Here is a 13,193-nt window from a genome sequence, read left to right as displayed (position 1 = left end):
GATCTGTATGTATTCTGTTGCAGCCGACAGCTTCCGCATGTCGAAACTCCCCATCGCGTGGCCACTCCTCTAACACAGAAGGAAAACGACGACAGCCAGCAGCCGTACAACTAATGCGTCCTCCCTTTTTGCCTTCCGTTCGTCTTCCCCCTCGCTAAATAAAATCCAAGGAGAATGTACTGTGTCCACTCACACTGCGAGTGCTGGCTGGAGACAGCCTCACTCGTCTCCCTGACCTAGCATGGGATTCCCTCCGGCGACGGAAATGGCACGACCCTGAAGAAGTAGACGTGCTGGCTTCACTGAGCTCTCCATCGAAACCTTCCTTGCTTCCTTCATCTCCTTGTTGACGATTCCTTTTTTCTCTGAGTTCTCTCAGAAGCCTCCCAGCCTCGTCATTGACCCCAGTGAACCACGCCATCACCGCTGTTAATGCGGGCTGCGCCGCAGCGCCGTAATAGCCACCTGTGCCGTAACCAGCGGTTCCAGCTGCGCCTGGAGCCACTGTGGCTCCGTAGCCCCCAGCTGCAGTTCCAGCGCCCCAACCGCCCGGAACGGCGCCTGGAGCCAGCGCTGCGCCTGCTGGAGTTGCGACGGCTCCAGGAACCGCTCCGCCTCCGAAAGTCATGCCAGCGTGCGCCGCTGGTGCGGCTGCTGCAGCGGGACAGCAGGGGCACCACGGGCACCATCCACAGCACCCCCCGCTGGCTGCAGTCGCAGGCCCTCCTACGACCCCACCTGTCATCGCGGCAGTGAGGACCGTCAGACTGTGCGGCATCTTGTTGCCAGGTAGAGGACACAGGTTCAAAAAGGCAAACGATACCGAGAAACGCGGCACAGCAGGTATGACCGTAAGACAAACGGCGCCTGCAGAGGGCCAAGACAAGGAAGGAGGACCGTCTAGAGGAAAGGGGTGGGTAGGGCGGGGAGTGGACTCGTAACAAAAAGAAATGTGGAACAAGCGGCGAGTGGACGAGACGCGCCCGCAGCGAGGGCAAAGCGTTCCTCTCTGTTAGAAAGGAAAGAAAAGATACACGTGTGGCAAAACCTGACAATGGGAGCACCAAACAACAAACTGCGGGGGCGGAGCAGCACGAAGCGACTGCAAGCGCATTGCATTCCGTATACTACTGGTGTGACGAGGGATCTCGTGAGCTGATCCTTGAAACCAGCGGCGACCGGCCAGAGGGACTCCTGCCTCGCACGAGAAAAAACATGGGATCTGTATCGCGCAATCGTATCTAGCCTCTCCTCAAAGTAGCTCCTCCACACCTTTTCCGAGGATTATAACACACTGAACAACTACAAAACTCCGGCCAAGTGTCGCCGGAAGCTAGATGCGACCACGCGCGCATGCCCTACTGGCTGGCAGAGACGGCTGTTCATTTGTCTTATCCCACTGCGTAAGTCTCTGTTACTGCGAAAGTGACCGCCTTCTTTGTTTTTTCAACATTCCCAAAATGCCAAAGGGGGTCAAAAAGCCTGTTCCCAGGAGTGACTGGGATCTATGCAGCAGCGAGATGGCAACGGCGAGCAACCGAGAGCAAGACTCGGATACGCGCGCGCTCACCAGTTAACAGAGACGGATACCGCCACCAAGATAGTGGTGGTGTGGTGCTCAGGGGAAGTACTGATCACTGATTTTTGCGGGGGAAAGTGGGCAGTGGAACCGCTCGTATGCATTTGCCAACATTCCAACCCTACGCAGAGAAAACAGCCGGTAGCTAACGTGGGTTTTCTCAAAGCGTGACTGATCTCCATTGAGACTTGCGGCCAGCTGCGTACGCGCATTTGAGGCCAGTGCTTTTTTGGTCTTCTGCCCTCCAGAACGCATGTTTCTTTTTCAGCCCTGCACGACACTCGTAGCATTAACATACGCCCCCCGAAATTCGACTCTTTTCCGCAACCAAAGGCGCGTTCGGGCTTTCTTCTGACGTAACATTTTGGGGGTTAGGAAATCAGGTTTTTGGATGTCGGCAGATAGCGCTAAGTGTCACTTTTCAAACAACAAACGATTCCCTTTTGTCGAGGGCTACGCTCACCATTGTCAGCCCCAAAGCTGCCACAGCTACAAGAGATGAGTAAATCTTTCCTGCTTTTGGGTGAACAGGTTCGCCTATTATGTGTGAGCCTCGCATAATAAACACAGGTAGTTTACAGCATAGATATTAATTTTATCTACCAGCACAGAATTTCCCAGTAGCGAAATTGTGCAGATGCCGACAGATGGCTCGACACTACCGGCGATGAGCTGGTGTCTGCGGTAAAATGTGGTACGACAGAAAATCACCTTAAGTAAATTAAGAAGAATAAACTTTCGCCTGGTGAGGGTTAACGGCCGCGTTTGGAGGAGAACTGAGATAGGGGCACTTTTTGATTTCTGCTTAACGACACTAGCCCTGGATACCGGTGCACGAAACCGACCAGTTCGACGCGTTATGGAAAATACAGAAGAAGCTTAATGTGGTACCGAGGACTAAGTTACGACTATTGCTATTTTCGAAGTCGCTGACATTTTTTTCTGAATGATTATGGGCTGCACACCTCGGTGTTTTCGTTCAGCAAATATTCTAAGGATGGTCAGTGCCGTAGGCGGGTACTGTCGACATTGGTACCAGTCCACACGCAGATCCTTTTTCTCATGCATCATCTTCAATTCAGAGAGACATGCAGGCACTAGGATAAAACTGCACAATATCTTCGGCCTTGTTACTTGCCACCGGGCCACCGCTGAGACATCAGGGCGCAACACCCGAAGTCACCGTAGTGATTTTTTCCAACTAAGAAGCATAAAGAGAGCGTATACGGGGACCGGATACACAGCCATCGAAAGAAACACATCTCACTCCTGAAAGCGTTCAGAGAGAAGTGCAGATAGTTTGAATCGCCGCTTTGAGGAAGTAAAGGACGCACGAACCACAGCGATCGGAGGCTCGTATCATAGCCCTGTATTCATGTCGCCGAAAAATCCGCTTGGCTCTATTTTTTTGACGAATGAACAGAGAGGATACGGAGCGAAATACATTGTCAAAGAGTGGGAAAAAAGGGAAAATGGAAGCGATAGGCCAATACATGAAGTGTTGGAGGGGAACAAAGAAATAGTGATGTCTTGTTAGTTGGAAGAGGCGGTCCGTTAAATGCATGCATGCATCGACACAGTTTATTTGACCACTGCAGCACGGAGCGAGCACTTTCAAATTATTGGCTGAGATTCGACCTTTTCTGCGACCAGCTCTCGAGCCGTTGATGAGAGTTAATGCTGTTTAAGAAGACACAAATAAAACAAAAAACGGTTTGCCTTCCACCCGCTGTTTTTGGTTCCAGAAATCAAACCAGTAGGGCTGCTCCGGGATTCGAACCCGGGACCTCTCGCACCCGAAGCGAGAATCATACCCCTAGACTAAGCAGCCTTAGTAGGCCGCTCGTGTGAGTCTGAACTGTGGGGAAGACCCTAGGTAAGCTATATCCTTGCTGATATGTGCTTGCAGCGAAACCTCACATGTCGGTATTTCCACTACCTACTGCGTGAGACGTTTCTACTGCAGTTTTACTGATGGTTCACTGCAGACGGGTACTGTCGGCTTCCTCAAGTTCCAGCGTGTTGCGAGACATCCTTGACCTATCCGACTCTTCCCAGATATGGGATTGACCAAACGGCCTGTAAAGACACGGTGATGCCGCAGCATGGGCAGTCTCGCTGGATCACGGGACCATGCACTTGGGGCCACAACGTCGTTGCAGCTCCTGCTGGAGCCTCGAGCAAAGCTTCACATCTGTAGGCGTCCGTACACCGCTAGCAATGAACCGCATCACGCTCGCTTGCGTATGCGTCGAAGGCATTTGCACAGGCGATCGTCAACGTGACAAATCTGGCAACCGCAGAGGGCTATTGTGCAGCCCGACGCCCGATCTAGCGACGGATGAACTGTACAGATTTCAAAGGGCCGCGCTCAAATCGCACGGGGTCCCGGTCAACGGCAGCTCAGAAACTTTTAAAAAGCGGAATAATGACGCTCACTTGAAGCCAAGCGGATGTGGGGAAGCAATCAGAAGGACTTGCTTCAACTAAACAGTAAACGGCGGTTAGCCTCCCCACTCCCAGGGTCATGCCACACACAGGAAGCAGTCTACCCGGTCGCTTCCCGGTTGTCACCGACCCGGTCTTTTGTGCCACAGCGCACGTGACCGTCCTGTTCTGTATCGTCTGGCCACGGGACATGTGCCGCTGCCTGTTTGCTCCGAATTGGGAGTTTGCCTGCACAGCCGCAGCTGACTGCTGCTTTCGCACACGAGCGACGCCACCTGCACACGGCAGGTGAGGGAACACGGCAGATTCGTGGCTTCTGGCCGTCGCATTCCCCTACTTTCTGCCGTATTGAAGAAATGCAGATACTAGCCGGTTCGACATTCACCAAGGCAAGTTGAGGCACGACACCGAGGGGTGACTCTCACGCTGTGACGCGCCGCTCGCTCCTCGGACGGCATTTGTGTAGGCACCTTTCGAACGTGAATGGCGTTTGGAGACCTTTCAAAACGTTTTCGCTTCCATGAGCCGTCACCGGACCTCCAGGCCTTTTCTCCGAGGGCTTTTCGCCGTGCGTTTCTTTGTTCCCTGTGCCTCTCCTCGGTTACGGCCGGAGTCGGTTTCTTGCCACGTGCGAGCGGCTGACCCCCTTGACGGACCCTGAAAAGGAATCACGAGGACGGTGGCGTCCGGCATGCTGAGTCCCTCGCGGCGCACTTGCCACGCTTCCATAAACTGCTGAACGACGAGAGTCGCAGCGGCCTGGAAATCCAGTCCGATAGGAAACGTCTCCGCTCGCGATTCGTCCACCTCGCCTTCCTCGCGAAAAAGACCCGCAGTGACACGAGCGGCGCCTGCGGTGCGCCTGGACGCCTCCGCTGCGGCGTCGACGCGCCCGCGAACTTCCCGCAGTACTGAATCTTCCCGAGTGAGACACCGTCTTAGCGTACCCGTCCGTCCTGAGGCGAAAGAGCCGCGAAGGGACGAGTGCGCGAACGACAGCTCGGGAGAATCCGCCAGATATTCACGCGCTGCTTCGTCCCCTTTCCCTCCGTCTGTGCCACTGGCGCGAGAACTCGCGCCTCGTGCTGCTTCCTCCGAGAGGAAGGTGTTTTGCCCTGAAGTCGGACCCCCAGAACTGAAGCGCTCGCCGGATCGCTGGGATTCGAGCTGCGGCTGTGGCAGCGCACGCTCCCCCCCCTCGTTGTCACTTCTGTCCCGTGCTCGCCTTCCGTCCTCGTCCACTTGTCTAGGAGGAACCGAAGAAAACTCTCCACTTTCGCTGACTTGTCGAGAAGGCACTGCAGGCGCGGCTCGTTGGCTGTTGAGGGAGCGATAAAGTCCCCCCGCCGAGAGCTCTGCAACTGAAGAACTGAGGGCGCGGCGGAGTGCGCCTCGCGACAGGGAAGTGGAAGATCCCCAACGCGATTTGTCTTTCGTTTCCTCCCTTTCATCCAGCAAACGCAGGGACGCCTCCTGGGAGAAATGGAGGTTTCGACGTGCCAAACGAAGAAAAATGTGCTGCTGGCGGCGGATGCGACGGCGCCGCTCGTGCGCACTACGGAGCGCCTCGACGTGCTGTCTTCGCAGTTCGTGACCCACCAAATCGACCGCTTCCTGCGGCTCCAAAAGATCCCATATGACTGACGAGGCAATCAGTACGAAGCCGAAGGACGAAACTTTGCCTGGACGCAGCGGAGAAAAGCGCAGAGTCGGGTGCCCAGCGATGGAAGGAATGCAGAGGAAAACCACGCCCCGGTGACAATCAGGCGGGGAGGCAGAGACACGGAGAGAGAGCACGACGGCGCCGCGTGGTCTCGATATCTCGCCTGCCACGTAACTGGAAAGCAAACGGAACTGTTTTGGGGCACGTGCCTCGAAGTGTCCCGGCATCTTGCTTCTGTTATTCTCTGTCGGAACACGGGAACGCACTGGGGATCAGACCGGACTCGGACGCCGACCCAAAAACGGCGCAGACTGTCCCTCCAGGAGAGGCAGAGAGTCAGTCACGGAAGGGTGCACCAAAACAAAAAAACGTTCGTCACGGGAGAGCTACCGGCGAACCCTGTAAACGGATTTCTCCACTCCCGTATGTTTCCTCTCTCGACGGTTGTTGTCTCGCGTCGTCTCTCCCTCTGGGATGCCTCACTTATGTTGACCGAGGTGACATCGGGTGTGCTGCAAACGCCATATTGCTGGGCGGCCATCATGCCGAGCAGACGTGTACACCGAAGCGGGGGACACGCGGTGTCGGGGCAGAGGAAGAGAGCTGCGGGGCCTTCAGAAAGGAAGCGTCGATGAGGCAGTTGGTGCTGGAGCTGCCGAGTCTTCGATTCTAAGCTCGGATTCCCCGCATTTTGCGTTCCCCCCCGACTCGTGCGGCGGTCCCGGCCTCCCGACCATTCACGCGTCGCCAGTGGAGACGGAGGGTTCCGTCCCCCTGCATCTGCCTCTTCTTCCGAACCTTCGAGAGTCGAATCCGGCACGAGGGCGGACGCACCGGGGGGATCTAGCCTAGCTCCATTCTCCGCTCCGCGGGGGACAGACGGGGATGCACCCTCGACGTGGCCCAGTGGGACGGCGCCTAGACACCCACAGAAACGCACACAATACCAGGAAAGGCCCGCGAACAGATGTGCCAATACCCACGCCAGAGGAGCACACAGAGCATCCAACACGCACAGGCCAGAGTGTCGACAGAGTACGCGTGTGAAGCGGACGTGCCGGCGGGACCGCGGTGGACACAACCATGCAGATAGGGGCGCCGAGTCGCAGACCGCAGCGATGGCTTTCGTGTACGTTGCCGCTGAGCGAGTCGACATGCACGCGGAAACCGTCGTGTCCGCGACGCAAACAGAGAGGGAGCCTCGCGTAAAGGGAAGTGTTTTGGAACACCAGGCGAACGAAAAGACTTGGAAAAACGCGTAGGTCGCACCAAGTGAATGCTAGCCTGACTGGTACACACGATGTAGCGACGCCTTGGCGCCATGGCACGCACGTGCGTGCCTGCGCGCCTCAGAGTTCCGTTCTAAACGCCATACCTACAACCTCCCGGTAGGCGCACACAACAAGGTTGCCATGCGAGACATACGGAACGCGAAAAACCATGTACGGTACCGGAAGGCCACGGGCGCCTGCGACGCACAGCTGGCAAGCGAGAACTCGCTCGGTGCCTCGTCTGCGCCTGCGCGCCCCATCGTCTGCACGCGGAGTCTGGTCTCGGACTGTAGAAGTGATGTTTGCAAGCAGTGCGTCTCCACGGGAATGTCTACATGCAGAGGGAGAAAGGGATGACTGCACGCATGCTCACGTCCGGGTGTGCCAATCTTCCTCGTGGCTCGCCATGGGCGTATTTGGGCCTACCTGCGTTGATCACGCGTTTACATTCCTTTGCTTCCCTGAGTGTGTGTTCGCGCGTCAGGACAACGGCTTCGAATGAGAATCCTGTGGTGATGGTTTCTCTGTCCATCGCGGAGCAATACCCAGGAAGCCCGAAGAAATCAGACTCTGCTCCCGCTGGAGAGCGCAGCGGCGACTTGCTCCGGCATCTGCTGGTTCCGTTTTCCACGAACGAAACTGCAGATGGCCGGTTCGTTTTCCCTGTGGACCGGCCGCGCGAGCGGGACATTTTCGCGGCGTCTTCTCCTCTTGCGCCTTCGTCGCCGCTCGACTTGCCTCCATGTGTTTGCCCCGACGCTCCTCTCTGCCTGGGCGTCCCCTCCGGTGGGCTGAACCGGTCCTCATCTGTGGACCGGCCTTTCCGGTCCTTTCGGCGCGGGCGCTCACTCGAGGCCGTCGCTCTGTCTCCGTCCTGCTCCTTCCCTTCCCCCCGGTGAATCTCCTGCAGTGCCTGCGTCTTCACAAAAGTGGGGCGCGCCAGGACTGCCGTCACATCGCCCACTTGGCAGACGAGGAGCCGCCTGGACGCTTCGTGGACGACGCAGACGCACGCGGCGCATCCACTCGTTGAGCTGTTGAACGCCGCCCCGGCGGTGTTTAGGCTGCCCCGCCCTGGCATCTCTCCGCGCGCCGGCTTGGCCATCGCCGAAGGCAAGATGGGCCCCGAAACGTCGGCCGTTGGCGCTGCCAGAGCCGTCCAAGACAACGCTTTCGAGAAGGGTACCGAGACAAGGGGGAGGAGACCGGGAGCGAGAGAGGACGCAGCGGGCGGGGGACATGCAAAGGCCCGCGGGCGTTCTAGGCCTGCGGCCACGCCTGAGACAGAACAGATTCCAACGTCGTGAAGGATGCGGAGAACGTAGAAACCGTGGAGAAGGGGGAAGCCTGTGGCCCAGCCGAACTGTCAAGCGCCTGCTGCAAGTCACCCAAGTGCCCAGGTCAGTTCTGCTGAATAAGACAGGAAGGCGAAGACGCCATGTCCACAGCCTTTAGGGCCGTGCGTCCCGCGAGCTTCACGCAAACCTCGACAAGAACGTTTCGAGGCTCGAAAAGGGTAAGGAGCGCGAGAACCGACAGAAAAGGCGCCCGTGTAGCAGAAGGATGGGTGACGGGGAAAACTGAAAAACGGGATGAAGCAAAGCACGAGAGACAGCGACGACCGGCAGAGGGGCGAGGTTACGCTGCTACACTCAGGGCGACTGTCCAGACGCTGTCGAAGTGCGTCCGCGGTCTGTTCTGCGGGCCTGTCTCCTACCTCGCATGCAGTCGAGCAGAATCTGCTGAAGCCGGTCAGGGGTTAACTGCCTAAGGATAGAAGGTTTGCTCGGGGTCAGGAGGCCGTGAGGCGGTGCCACGTGTAGCCGAACCAGCAGATCCTGAGAGGTCAGGAACAAAAAAATCGGAGGCACACGCGCGTCCGATAGGGATGCGAGACGAGAGCCGAAACCGCAGCAGATGAGCTGCGGCTGTGGCAACCCACAAAAGAATAGCTGGAAAGGCAACGTGGAGTGTGAGTGCTTTAACGCGTGACTCCTCGTACGTCCTGCGCGCGCCGGGCATGCCTGCAGATAGGGCCGTGCACCAGCTATTCATGGCAAAAACAGACCCTAGAGAGTTTGCAGATCCTCGAGACCGCAGCGAGGCATCTTTGCGAACCGTTCCGACTGCAGAGCACAGCAATCAACGCTCCCTTTGTTTTCTCTCCTGTAACCCTTTTGGCGGATCTCGCACATCTGCATTGCGCTGCTGCCGCTTTCGTTCTTGTTTCCCTCTTGGATGAATTTCTCCTCTTTCGCTCTGTCCTTTGCCCTCACTCGTTGTCTCCCACTGTACGGGTTGGCTTTCTCGACACCCCGCACCCCGCTTCGCCCTCATTGGGTAGATTAGCTGCCGTCAGATTGTCGCTCCCTCCTTCTTCCTTTTGCCTCCCGTTCACATCCGCGAGCAGGTTCCTGGACCTCTGTCGACCCTTCCCCGCGTTTTTTCCCGTGTATCTGCCCCGGATGCGCTCCAGCGTTTTGCCTCACTTGCAGGATCTGGAGAGCAACGACATCGCTCGCTTTTTGTGCCTCGGGGCCCACGCCAGCGACGAGACCTCCAAGCGCCACGCCCCGCGCGCGGCAGACAAAGGCCTGCTCCTGGTTCACGAACTGACACGGCAGCATCCCCTGGAGCTCGTCGAGAGCTCGTTGCATCGTCGCTAAGCTTCTTTGAACGCTGGGAAAGTCTGTAAGGGGAGAAAACCCCGCGGGGAGTCCGGGAGAAGGCCCGCGGGCAGGTCCACCGTCTGCGAGGGCCAGGTCAGCGGCGAGCGCGTCGGCGGCTGAGCGGACCGTCGTCGTGGTTTCGTTTCGAAGCCCAAAAGCGTCTCCCGTGATGCCAAAGAGTCCTGCGCTGCGGCGCGTTTGGACGATGCTGAGGGAGGCAGAGGGTGGGAGAATCACAACTTCCTTCACCTGGAAAGACCTGGGTAGCCACTTGTCGGAAAACGCGCCGATGACGCAAAAGTTCGCGGGGGAAGACGCCGCGGCTTGCGCTGCAGCCGCCGCAACTTCCGCGCCTGCAGCCCGGGCGGCCGAAGCAAGGACCGAGAGGAGCCGAAGCGCCAGCTGGTGTTGCTCTTTCTTCACGGACCTGCGGAAAGACGAAGAGGTGGAACGCGAGAAAGACAAGCTTGGAAATTGGTTTCTCATGTCTTCCGCGACATGCTCAAAGAGGCGCGTTGCCGTCTGAGGCGGGAAGCCCACGTGGTGGGCCGCAGCTGCGAGGATCTGTTCCCAGGCCTCTCTCCGGAGGCTGAGACCTCCGCAGGTCGGACACGGCGGACCGAAAAAGGGAGCGGCGCCGGAGCGGAAAACCGGCGACAACTCAGGGTACGCTGAAGCCTGAGGGGACAGGGGGTTCTGCTGGCCTTTTTCCTTTTCAAACGCGAGCCCAGTTTCATGGCCGACCCAGGTTCGACGCTCTCTGATCGGCGGCCAAGCTCCGGGCGCCTCAGGCGCCAAACCGTGGCCTTCGGCGCTGTCTCCCGAAGCCTCCGTCCCGTTCTCCACAGCATCGTCGTGAGAAGACGTTGTCGACACGTGATTCCTCTGAGTGTCGGGTTTTGGTGTCCCTTTTAAAACCAAGTTTTCTCCGCTGGCGTTGCCGTCAGACGCCCCGAAGAGGCAACTGCGAGTGCGGCGCTGCAGATGCCGCCCCAAGTCGCGCTCTGCTGGCGCACTCCCGTCCTCGCCACAAGACAAGAGACTCCCGGCCCCCAACGTCCCCCAGCCATCGCACACGCAAAGGTAAACCGGCTCTTCTCCCTCATCCTCGAAGAAAGGAAGAAGGAAGAGCTCCGTCCCTGATCGGTCGTAGTAAGCGGATCTCACCCTTCCGCCTGCGGCTGCCGCCACAAACATGAAGTGGAGAGCGGTAAGGAGCGGAGGGGCTGAGGAGTCGCAGAGAAGCTGAAAAACGGCGTCCGATCCGGAGAGAGGGGACGGCTGCGAACGCGCCAACGGGAAGAGCCGCCGTGACACGACAACTTCCACAGGGAGCGGAAGGGACGGCTTACACAGAGCCAAGGGAAGGAACGGAGGCAGCAGAGACAGAAGCGCCTCGACCGGGGAAGTCGGTTCTCCGTCGTCCGTGTGCTCGAATTCGGCCCCCAGCTCGGGTTTCCCTTCCTGACGCCAGCGCTGGGACCAGTCCCGGCGAAAACAGCAGGAAGACACAATGTTCCATGCCGACGAGAGCATTGTGCGCGACACAGAGAAGCGAGACGAGGATCAGTGCATAGAGGAGAGAAGGCAGCGGGAAACCGCGCGAAGGAGTGACGGAGGACCGCGCGGAGACGCCACCTGAGATCGGGACGTTCACACACCGGGAGAGGGTACACAGAGGGACTCGACGCAGATCACTGCGGCAACAAGGGAGCAAGGAAGAGAGCGCAAAAATGAAGGTTTCGCTCGGGGAGGAGCGGAAAGAAGAGGCAGATTGCGGTGTGCAGGGGGGATGACGGCCAGGCGAGGAAGAGCTGCGTCACCACAACGAAAAAACGAGGCAGAGGAAGACTGAGAGACTTAGAAAGGATACACAGCGCGACTGTAAGCACCCGAACCGCGTCCCTGGTTTTCGAGGTCGGTGAGAGCTCCCCGCGAGACAAGACCTGCGACCCCGCGCAGAAGGGCCATTCAGCGTCGATGCTTTTGACCTGGCGCTAAACCGGGGCGCGGCGAGCAGGAGAACAATCTCTCGGCTCGAGAGTTTTTTGCTCGAGGGATCTCGCTCCGTTTGCGGCAAGCGGCGAAAAACTAACGGAGGCGTGAGGCGTGACAAGCGACGAAGCGCCAGGAGTTGGCTCTCTCTGTCGTTCCGGCGGACACACTCGTCCTCTGCCTGCAGTGCACACCAAGTTCCCACTTTTCCTTCCCCACGGTCCACGAGGAGCAACACACACACGTCGGAAACCCTCTACTGACCTTCTACACGTCGTCCATCGCACACTCGCTCCAGGGTTGTGTGGCCTTTCTTCCGAAAAACAACGCGTACTCTGCACGTTCCGTGAACGCGAAGGAAGGGCGATGTGCCGTGAAACGCACGCGTTTCCGAGGGAACTGCAGTCCGGAATCTGATCTCCCCTGCGGCTTTTCCCCATGGTTTTTGCCTCGCTTGTCTTTTTGGACGGTCCTCTAACTCCTCGAAAAAAGGGACCGGTCCACGCCCGCCTCCTGTCAAACACATGCACAACTCATGCCTCCGGCAAAAGGCATCTGCTGGGTCGTCTAGCACGAGCCCTGTCAGGAAGCCCAGACGAGATAGCGCTCCAGCGCTCAGCAGCTCGGCTAGTCTCGCCGCCTTCTCTCGGGCATTCGCACTTTTGAAGACAGGAGGCAGCCGGTTTGGAGAAAAACGGTGCTCCCCGCCGCGAAAGGGAACGCCTAGAGGCCACACAAGAAAGGCGCTTCACCACCTGCCGCAAAAACTCAGCAGACGGCAACTCGAGAAGAAAGGAACTCGGCAAAACGGGGCTTCTTCGGGGACACAGAGACATATCCGCGCGGCGCCTGAATCGACTGGTTCCACTCAACAGGACAAACGCGCGCAGGTCGGACGGTCTCAAAGCACGGGACAGCGCAGGGGAAACGACTAGGGACGATTTCTCTCTAAACATTCCTTCCCGTGCTGACAAGACACATGTTTTATTTCGTAGTGTGCAAAAATCTCGTGGAAAACGCAGCTTCATTTCGCAGTTCAATGAAAAACAATTTCCTCAAGTGTAAGCTCGTCAGCCATAGCTGCCTTGACCTTTGACCGTAGCGCAGTTGGTCTTGTAAACTTTTTGCCCCACTTCGCCGGAACCTTTTAGTTCTCGTCGCTTTGACATCGCTTTGACTTCCTCTCCACAACTGGGGTCTCACTTCATTTGCTTTTTTCCTCCCTCGGTCATGAAATCTCATGGATGGCAAACTGGACACGGCACCGGCTACATACGCCAGCAGGTCAGAGCGTTAGAGACCCCAACGGCGTAGATCCATAGTATTCGTCGACTCCCCACAAAGCCGGAATCCCCGCTTGGTCCACGACTTTGAGTTTTTGAAGCCGTACGAACTCTTTATTTTTCCAAATATCCCTCGAAACAGCACCTGCGGGCGCGCCTTCGTCCCTTTTTGAGCGCGCCGCCGCGGGACCGGGTGAATCATGGCGAGGAACTTCGAGCCGGGCATTGCCGTCAGTCAGAGAGCCTTTTCGGAGACAAAGAAGCACGCGTGCAGGTTGCCTCTTT

The 13,193-nt window shown here is 57.8% G+C and overlaps 2 protein-coding genes and 1 non-coding gene across 3 annotated transcripts; all 3 read right to left on the bottom strand.

The window, feature by feature from the left end:
- Nucleotides 1-154: 154 nt before the first annotated feature.
- NCLIV_036470 (hypothetical protein) lies at nucleotides 155-778 on the bottom strand (the record flags this gene model as incomplete). Its single annotated transcript, XM_003883848.1, has 1 exon — nucleotides 155-778. One exon carries the CDS (start codon nucleotides 776-778, stop codon nucleotides 155-157), a length of 624 nt encoding a protein of 207 aa, XP_003883897.1.
- A 2,560-nt stretch (nucleotides 779-3,338) lies between these two features.
- Nucleotides 3,339-3,410, bottom strand: NCLIV_t100011. Its single transcript has one exon. It is a non-coding gene; the product is annotated as a tRNA-Pro (tRNA).
- A 1,145-nt stretch (nucleotides 3,411-4,555) lies between these two features.
- NCLIV_036460 (conserved hypothetical protein) lies at nucleotides 4,556-11,166 on the bottom strand (the record flags this gene model as incomplete). The annotated part of the gene is made up of 6 exons (XM_003883847.1): nucleotides 4,556-5,709; nucleotides 6,174-6,608; nucleotides 7,066-7,248; nucleotides 7,388-8,239; nucleotides 8,679-8,799; nucleotides 9,451-11,166. 6 exons carry the CDS (start codon nucleotides 11,164-11,166, stop codon nucleotides 4,556-4,558), a joined length of 4,461 nt encoding a protein of 1,486 aa, XP_003883896.1.
- Between the last annotated feature and the right edge of the window lie 2,027 nt (nucleotides 11,167-13,193).

Source organism: Neospora caninum, chromosome VIII, assembly GCF_000208865.1.
Source record: "Neospora caninum Liverpool complete genome, chromosome VIII".
Taxonomy (NCBI): Eukaryota; Apicomplexa; class Conoidasida; order Eucoccidiorida; family Sarcocystidae; genus Neospora; species Neospora caninum.
This window is presented reverse-complemented; position numbering and strand designations above follow the sequence as displayed.